Here is a 10,229-nt window from a genome sequence, read left to right as displayed (position 1 = left end):
AAGCAGCCCCGAACTCCTCCATCTGTTTTGCTGGTGGTGGGTGAATACTCAACTTCTCCGACGAGTGTAAAAATGCATTAAAATCACCAACACAGCACCATGGACCATTCACCAACGAAGAGATATGCCTTAAAAGAGCCCAAGATTTGTGCTTTTGATTTGTTTCCGGCCAACCATAAAATCCTGTTAAAAACCATTGAAGACCATCATCCTCTACCACTTTCGCCAAGACATGATTGTCTGTATAGTTAATCACCTCTAACCGAACCTCCTCTTTCCAAATCAATGCTAACCCTCCACCAGAGTCAGGCTTCTTAATAATCAATTTATTTGGATAAGCTAAGTCTTGACAAAAATGCATAAAACCTTCTCTATCAATTCTTGTTTCCATAAGGAAACATACATTGGGAGCTTGATCCTTCACTAAATTGTGGAGGCTTCGAACTGTCCAAGGGTTCCCAAGCCCTTGGCAGTTCCAACTTAGTAGTTTCATTGTGTTCGGCAAGGGTGTTCAACCACCCCCGCCGCTTCAATTGATGGAAAAACCTCCCCAGATTTAAACCTCTTCTCTGCATGCTCATCACTACTGCCCAGACTTACTTGCTGCTGTTCTTGGTTTATTCTTTTGACCAACACTGATTTTGCACCATCCTTTATTAACTCCAAAGGCCCATAATTCATGCGGGTCAATCTGGTCCAGGTACGTTGCTTGTCAAGTTCCTGAGGCCTAATATTTCCACACTCATTTTTAAGCCCATTAAGAGCCCTTGGCCCATCCACACTAGGACTACCAACTGCATCACCCAACGTGCTTTCATCCATGTCATCCCTCTCCGTATCCCTCTCTCCATGATCCACGGAATCATGCACCGAAATTTTTGGACCAATCCCGATATTCATGCTATCACCATCAATACGTTTGTCGACGCCAACCCTAGCCTCTGTTTCATCCCTGCCGCCGTCATCCTTCACCCCTACCGTCACCTTCTCCCATTGTGACTTTGCACTCCTCTCATCAGACCTCTGATCATCCATCTCTCGAGCTTGACCTCTACGACTTGGTGAACGGACACGAATTCCCGATGCCTTCATCCACTCCCCATATTGGCATGCTACCTCCCCCTTATTCTTAGTCAATGCAAAGTACTGAGCACAATGTTTCAGATCATGTCCAAGCAAACCACAGTGATGGCAAAAGAGGGATAGCCTTTCATACTTAAATGTTACCCATGTCTTCTGTCCACTCGATCCAGCCAAAAAAGCCCCTCTCCGAATAGGCTTGGATATAGGGAGTGCAACCTTTACTCTCATAAAAAAGTTTGGCGCATCCGTTTTCTGCCTCTTCTCCACTTCCTCCACAGCCCCTAGACGGCTACCAATCTCTTCTGCAACTTTTGGAGAAACCATATCAAACGGGGCCCCCCAAATTTGCACCCAAAAGGAGGCTGATTCAAATCTGACATTGCTTGCAGTCATCCCAGATTGCCACCTGATTAACAATAAAACCTGATTATCAAACGTCCATGGCCCATCTCTCAGAACCCTCTCCATATCAAATTCATTGTGGAACTTGAATTGAAAGAGGTTTGCTCCAACTTCCACCACCTGGACTTTATTCTCTAAACCCCACGCTCTCTTCAGTGTACTCTGAGCAGCCCTCTTATTAAAGGTCTTACAAGTGAGAAACTTCCCAATCAAACTGTGAGTACAACTCTCAATCTCCTCCTGCCTTCCCTCATCTGAAATAGCAATAACTTCTTCCTCCTCCGTAGTCAACTTCATATTCTCCATACTATGTATCACATCCTCCGCCATAATGCAGTAAGGGCAAAGACCAAAACAAAAGAAAGAATCAAACCCTTAGCAGAAACTAAGGGAAGAAGAGACTCGTATACACGAGAGAGAGAACTCCTACCCTAGAGCAGGAGAGAAGCTAGGGATCGAGAGAAGCTAGGGAGAAGCTTATCAATTTAATATTTTAAACCATTTCTTATGATTTAGAGATTGCATGTTTTTATTATATCTTTTATACTTATAAAATTTCAAGAAAATCAAAGATCAATGGTTGTGATATCCAACAAACGTAAAAATTTTAAGTTTTTGAAATTTAAAATTGTTTCAAAAATAAATTTATTGATGGAATAATAAATAACATTTGATTTGAATGAAATTTGATATATAAGTTAAGGACATAAATAACATAAAATTTAACGGTTAGATTTTTAAAACTCAAACTAAAAAAAATAAATGTATAAAAAGTCTTAAAAGTTTTCCTTCAAAATTTATTCCTAATACAGGTTACATGTAACACATTAGGAAAATAAAAAAGAATTTTTAAAGGGGGTTTACAGCTGGTCACCACTATCACGAAAGTCAGTCAAATTACTGTCCTCTTGCCTCTGTTGACGGGGTTTTTTTTTTTTTTTTTGGGTCTTGCTGATGACTTAGTCTTGACTTATTAATAAATAACAGGCTGAGAAATTGTGGATGAATTCCTCCCATCTGCTATTCCTCTCCCCTTTCTCTCTCTCTCTCTCTCTCTCTAATACACGGGGAAAGAACACTAATCCATTCATTCATTTACTGAAAAGCAATTACTATCTAATAGGAACTGAATCCGGCGTCGTTTCAAGACAAGAGGGTTTTTGGTCTGTAAGTTCTCTTTTTTCACTTATATTCGTCTTCTTTATATATTTCCTTTCCCTTCATCCTTGAAATGAAAAATCTAAATATCAAATCGTCTATACTTTTTTTGTTTTGTTTCTCTGTGTTGTAGTTCAAGATTTACCTGTATACTTCCAACGGATTCCATGAGCACTCAAGGAGCGTCAACGTCATCACCGTCTTCTTCTTCTTCCTCTTCAACACCTCTGTGGAAATACGATGTCTATCTCAGTTTTAGAGGCGAGGACACCCGTCGAACTTTTACGGAGCATCTATATGATGCTTTGCATCGGAAAGGCATTTTGACCTGTATGGATTCTAAAATACTTCATGGAGGAGTCCACATTTCAGAAGAGCTGTTTAAGGCAGTGGAAGAATCGAGGTTTGCTATCGTCGTTCTCTCACGCAACTATGCATCTTCGATGTATTGCTTGGATGAGCTTGCAAATATCATCAGATGCAGTGAAGCCACGGGAATGACAGTTCTGCCGGTTTTTTATGATGTGGATCCATCTGAAGTACGGAAACAACAAGGAAATTTCGGAATGGATTTATGTAGACACAAAAAACGGTTTGATGGAAATATGGAGAAGGTTCAAATGTGGAGAGCTGCTTTGCGCAAAGTGGCAAATCTGTCTGGTTGGCAAGTTCGAGATCGGTAATTTCCTAAGAAATTTATTTTATGCTGATATTTAAATGACAATTTTCTGGAAGTATATAGAATAGCATAATATGAATGCATGGATTGAAATATTAAAACAATTACAATCGTGTTTATTGGCTGAGATATTGATAAAATCCTTAAAGATGGATGTTTAAGTGAAAATACACGGAAAGTTAGAATTCAAAATGAGGAAATTTCCAGTAAAGGTAGGACCAGCCCCAATTGGTGAAAAGATGAGGGAGGGTCACTTAAGATGGTACGGTCATGTTCAAAGGAGTGTGACCAATGCACCAGTAAAAAAGAGTGAGTTGATCTAAGTCGAGGGAATAAGAAAAGGTAGAGAAAGCCGGGAATAAGAAAAGGTAGAGAAAGCCCAAAAATCACATTTGTAGAAATAATAAAAAAAAGGACATGTCAATTAAGTGTGCGTTTGGCACTAATTTATTTAGGTTTTTGTTAAAAATGTGCTAAAGTATACTTGTATTTTGAAAATATGAGAAAAATTGAGCTTTTAAAAAGCAGTACATGAAAACTAAAGCTAAAAGTTAAACAAAAAAGCTAATGCCAAACTCACACTTAGGGACACACTAATTGATATTAGTCCGCTCAAATATTAATTCAAAGGACATTTCTGGTAGTTGACAATTTTATGGATTTGTTTCAGTAAATATAATCTTAGAATTCTTTTATGGGTAGTTGAGTATTTCTATCCATGTTTCCTGAGCTAATGAGTTCATTTTTGTTTGAGAAAGAAGTATTATTGCCCAATATTTTTCTTCGTCACCAAGGTTTTATGATTGGTTTGGACCATCACTTAATTATTGTTCTATTATCTTTACAGCACTGAGTCAGAATTAATCAAAAGCATTGTGGAATGGATATTTCAAAATCTGAGTTCAAGTTTCTCGAGCATTACCAATGACTTGGTAGGAATACATTCTTTAGTGGAAGAATTGATCACTTTCCATGAAAATCATGGGCACAAGGGCTGTATGATAGGGATTTGTGGTATGGGGGGATCTGGAAAGACAACTCTAGCTAGAGTTGTCTATGAAATACGTCGTGATCATTTTGAAGGTTCTTCCTTTATTGCTAATGCAAGGGAGTATTCAGAAAAACTTGATTTGCTTCAATTACAACAGCTGCTTGTAGCAGATATTTTGGAGGAAAGAAATATAGAGATAAGGAGTGTTTATCATGGAGTTGACATGATCAAGAGAAGGCTATGTCATAAAAGAGTTCTAATTGTTCTAGATAATGTTAATAAACTGGATCAGCTAGAAAATTTGGCTGGAGGGCATGACTGGTATGGACCGGGGAGTTTGATAATTATAACAACTAGAGATGAACATTTGTTGGTCCATCATGGAGTGCATAAAATATATAAGCCTAATTTATTATGTAGTGATGATGCTTTGAAACTTTTTTGTTTGAAAGCCTTCAAAAATGAAAAACCCAAAGAAGATTATATGCAACTCTCCTTGGATGTCGTACGCTATGCTAATGGCCTTCCATTAGCTCTTGTAACTTTTGGTTCCCTTTTGTTTGGAAGAGCAGTGGATATATGGCAAAGTGCATTGGACAGGTTTAAAGAAAATCCTAAAAGAGAAATATTTGACACACTAAAAGTTAGTTATGATGGGTTGGAGGAAACGTGGAAGGATATATTTCTAGATGTTGCGTGTTTCTTTAGAGGGAAGATGAAAGATCAAGTAATAGAGATATTAGAGACCTGTGGTTTTCAGGCAAGAATCGGAATACAAGTTCTCATGGATAAATCTCTCCTAACCATAGAGAACGACACATTGCAGATGCATGAACTAGTACAAGAAATGGGTATGGAAATTGTCCGTCAAGAATCACGTGAAGAGCCTGGAAAGCGCAGTAGGTTGTGGCTTCGTAAGGATTTGTTTCATGTATTGACGAACAACACGGTAAGAATGTTGGCTAAACAACACTTTATTTCAAGGGCAATATTGAATAGATACACAACAACATTTCATTCAATAAATTAGTTCTTTAAGAAAAAAAAATATAATCCAATATATATGTAGTTATCTAATTCTAAGTACTTAATTTATAAAATATAGAATACAAAATTCTATTTAATTTCATGTTAATATGCTGACTATTTCTTGTGTTAATGTGTTCGTCACTTTGAAAAAAAAATTGTTGTTCATGATTTCTTACATTTTGAAAACACAATGTGATTGTGACATTGTTTACATATTTGAAATGGAGAATTGCATCCTTTCTAGTTGCAATGTATGATTCTTAAATGAAAATATCACTTTTAATATATGAATAAAACTTAAATAAAAAATTAAATTGTTTCGATGGGCTCAATTTGGCAATTTCTCATCCTTCACCTTGTTGGATTTACCAATGTTCAAGAGGTGGTTATATATGTGGAAAACTCAGTATGGATATTATTTGCATCCTCTAACACTGTATAAAACTGAAAATTCATAGTATTCTTAACTTTTGTTGTGCAATTCACTGATCCTTTGTTTTTGATTCTCAGGCAACAACAGCAATTCAGGCCATAGTCCTTGACTTATTTGGAGGGGATGAGGCATATCGGCACATTGAATCGTATTCTGAAGGTTTTTCAATGATGTGTAATCTTAGATTGCTCATAATTAATAATGTGCACATCTCAAATGGCCTTAAACATCTTTCTAATAAATTAAAACTTCTTGATTGGCGTGGGTATTCTTCAAAATGTTTGCCATCCGGATTCCAATCAAAAGAGCTTGTTGAACTTAGACTGCGGTTTAGCAAAATTGAATATCTTTGGAGAGGTGTAAAGGTGATTTTGTTTTTCTGTCTTTCTGTTTTACTTAATATTTATCTTTTCTTTAGGAGTTGCTTCAAATACACTTTCTTTGTGTTTGAGCTTCATCCTTTCATGGATAAAAATTGTTTTATTACTTCAAAAAAAATTCAATAATGGGAGCTAATTATCCTTTTTTTTTGGTTGACAGTATTTAGACAAGTTAAAACTCATCAATCTTGAACATTCTAAAGACCTTATTAGGACACCTGACTTCGCAGGGGTTCTGAGACTTGAGAGACTTTGTCTTAGAGGTTGCATTAGTTTGGTTGAGATCCACCAATCCATTGGACAACTCAGTAAGCTTACTGTTTTAAATTTGGAATCCTGCCAATCTCTTATCAATCTTCCAAGCAGCATGGATAGTTTAAGGTCTCTTGAAATACTCATTCTTTTGGGATGCTCAAAACTTTCCAAACTGCCAGAGAACTTGGGGAAAATCAAATGTTTGAAGGAACTTGATATCACTGGAACTGCTATTCTAGAAGTTCCCTCTTCCATTAGCTCCTTGATATGCCATGGATGTGAAAATAAATTTTTTAAGTCAAGGCTTGATAGTGTCCATCATGAATTGGAAAATTCAGCAGTTGTAAAAGCTACCAAAATTATGAGAACCTATGATGACAGTAACAAGGCAGAACGTAGTGCAAGTTGGAGCTTTCTTGAGGAAACTGAACGAGGTGACAACCATCTCACACTTCCTTTTGGTTACAATTATTATCTTATTTTACTGAATTTTCTTTGTAGCTGTAATAGCTCATATTGCTTGTCTAGCATTTTGTGTAGATTTGGATTGTTTAGGTGCTGCATAGGCATTTACTGGTTAGATTTTGTCTTGAAAGAGTTTAGTCATGATCCTCTTGAAAATAGAAAAGCTTTATTTAGTCTTTGTTGCTCTTCCTTGCGAATTACCACTGAGGGAGGTTTTGACGGTTTGAATAAACGGTTTTGTGTATTGGATGCAGGGGTGGAGGGAAGGAGGGGCAATTGCCCCCCTACCTTCTCAAAATTCTCAAATAGTTGTAATACTGTATTGTAGTGAAAGGTTATTTGCCCCCTTTGAGACAAAGGACAATCAACTTTTTACTTTGTTATATGTATTAGCTTGTCAAAAAGAAGCCAATTTTACATTCACACGGCAACATTTTTATTAAATAATCAATCCCACCTAATTTCTGCACATTACTCTGCCGAATAGGACTGAAAAAAGTATATTGAATAGGACTCTGAAACTGATTCAACAGCTTCCGAACTGAAAAGACTCAATACTAAGACTCAATAATAACTAAAATAACCTACCAAAGGTGCTAAGAAGGTCTGACATCGAAACTAGACCACAATTCTTGAATCTTTGTATATTTGATCTTCTTTTTCCTTGAGCTCTTCTTCCTTGCCCTCATCATCGTTCCCAACACAGGTTGATGTAGTCTTTAGGCACTCTTGGCATGCTATGTCATTCCCAATCACATAATGAGGGTTGACCCCCCATATACTCAATAATGGAAGATGTATATCTGGGAAGCATGGGTTTGCCGATTTGGCCGGCACACTCGAGTTGGATTCGCATGGACGTTTGTGGCTACACACATCCGTGGCTGAATTTTTTTTTTGATTTGGCCCAATTCGGTCCAGTTCAGTTCAATGGGCCGAAATTCTTGTTTAAAAAAAAAAACTTAAAATATTAGATCAAAACACACCGTTTTTGTCGGCCGACTTTAAAGGAAAAACCCTAAATTCATCTCAATATATAGAAAATATAAATAAAAATATATTTAATAATCAATTAATAAACGCATCTTGCTACACCCGTGTCTTACTTTTTCAAAAATTGCCGTGTTGCCATACGTACCTGTACCCGCACCTGCACTTGCACTCGAATCCACACCCATTCTTCCTATATTATTTCCATATATACGAATTGAAATTCAAAATTAGGGTCTAACAATTACAAAGGAAAGTTTAGGAAGAAAATAGAGACTAGTTATGATGAGGACAAGGAAGAGCTCAATGAAAAAGAAGATTAAATATACAAATATTCAAGAATTGTGGTTAAGTTTGATGTTGGACCTTCTTAGCACCTTTGATAGGTTATGGAGTCTTTTAGGTTGGGAAGCTATTGGATTAGTTTTAATTAGTTTACTAGGATAAGGGCAATTTGGTAATTTCTGGAATGGGCTGTACTTAGCAGTCCTATAGGCCCATGAGTCTTATTTTATGTTTTGAGTTGTCCTATTTGGTTCAGGTGTTATTGAGTCTTTATTTAATTGTTATTAGTATTTCTATGCGTTCTAGGAATAGGTTATTCAGAGTCCAAGTCCTACTAGGAATGGGATAACTATGACCTCTATATAAAGGCTCTATTGTAGTCAATGTTATTTCATATAGTGATTGATCAATAAAATTCAGCAGCTTATAAACTTCTCTTAGGTGTGATGCCAAGGAACCGTTGCCTCGTGTTTTATTTATTTTATTTTCTATTTATCCCATATTTCAGCCCCAATACAGCCATCAATATTCATTGTTTTCTAACCTAAAACTCTTAAACATCAATCCTTACTCAAGAATTCATCAAGAAACCTAGTATAGTGCTGAATTCTTAAAAATCCTGCATCAGGTTGAGGAAACAGATGAGATATATCATGCCATGTGGGAAGATTATAATGTTATGCTGAATGAATAAATTTTCTTTGTATAGTTGACTTTGTTATGTGACTTTCTAGAATTATGTTTTGACCTTTCATGTTGATTTAATAACGCACATTTGAAGTTTCATTTTGATAATAAAATTTTCTACTGGACATATAATAGAGTTTTCACATGTTTTTTTTTTTTTTGTTTTCATCTGTTGAATTTTGATTTCTCTTGTTGTTCTTGTGACTATAGCAATAGGCAATACAAAGGATGAGAAGAAGGAAAATAAAAGCGATCAATTTAGCTGGTCAAAACCAATGCAATGTTTGTTACTTGAGATACTTGCTAATGACGCTACTAAAGGAAATAAGCCATCCAATACACTTATGCCTGAATCATTAGCTCGGGCAGCCCAAGCAATTAGTGAGGAATTTGGGGTCGAATGCCAATGTAATCATGTGGAGAATTGTCTTCGAACCATGGAAAGCATTTGGAGTACCATAACACAACTTCGCAATAGAAAAAATATTTTTGGATGGAATGATAATCTGAAAATGATTACTTGTGAAAAGCATGCGTATGATGAGGAAGTAATGGTATGAATCATATTTTCATCACTATGTTGATGTTATATTAGTGATTGATCTCTTACTAACTATTTGTGCTCTTTTTCTTTTTTTTGAAAAATAAAAAAATAAAACAGGCACATCCTGATCATGAGCAATATTTGAACAAGAAAATTGAGATGTATGATAAAATGGCTCTGTTTTTTTGTAAAGACTTGGCAACATGGAGTTCTGCCCTGTCTTTTAGTGATATTGATTCAGAAAAAATGATTGTTGACTCGGAGGCAAATGATCCAGACATTGATTCTGAGAAGGTATCAAAAGGGGAGCAAGTTATTTCTTCAAATGCAGCTTTATGTGGCACAAGCTCTCACAGAAAAAGGAGTCGTGCAAACCAAGGTGCTAATTATGATAAGTTTTCCAAACAACTTCGAAAGGTTGAGCTAGCAGTAAAAGAACTCAAAAAAGATCAACTTGATATGAAAGTGCTTTATGAAGAAGTGATGAAGATGGAAAGGTTTGACGAAGTTATGCTTGCATCTGCTTTTGACCATTTGGTGGATAATGAAAGGGTAGCAAAGGCATTCATGGCCAAGAATGCTAGACTCCGATCGTTATGGTTAGAGAATTTCTTTAACAAAAATGGTGGATATGGGAATTAGATTGTGATTGTTTAAATTCGTTCAAGGATATGAACAAGCAAATGAAATTATAAATCATGGTTATGTAGTAAATGGTATGGTTTTATTATTATTATTATTATTATTATTATTTTAAGAATTGCATATGGTTGAATTTGGATTTGACTATATATATATATATATATATATAATAGACGAAGCTGAGAGAAAGTGGGTTTTTGCATTTA

General features: G+C 36.0%; 1 protein-coding gene across 1 annotated transcript; it reads left to right on the top strand.

Moving 5' to 3' along the window:
- The first annotated feature begins 2,810 nt into the window (after positions 1–2,810).
- Positions 2,811–10,023, top strand: LOC142619413 (disease resistance protein RPV1-like). The gene is made up of 6 exons (XM_075792504.1): positions 2,811–3,322; positions 4,170–5,262; positions 5,853–6,140; positions 6,316–6,844; positions 9,048–9,391; positions 9,499–10,023. The coding sequence occupies exons 1-6, from the start codon at positions 2,811–2,813 to the stop codon at positions 10,021–10,023; spliced, it is 3,291 nt and encodes a 1,096-aa protein (XP_075648619.1).
- The last annotated feature ends 206 nt before the right edge of the window (positions 10,024–10,229 follow it).

This window comes from Castanea sativa, chromosome 12, assembly GCF_040712315.1.
Source record: "Castanea sativa cultivar Marrone di Chiusa Pesio chromosome 12, ASM4071231v1".
Lineage (NCBI taxonomy): Eukaryota > Viridiplantae > Streptophyta > Magnoliopsida > Fagales > Fagaceae > Castanea > Castanea sativa.
This window is presented reverse-complemented; position numbering and strand designations above follow the sequence as displayed.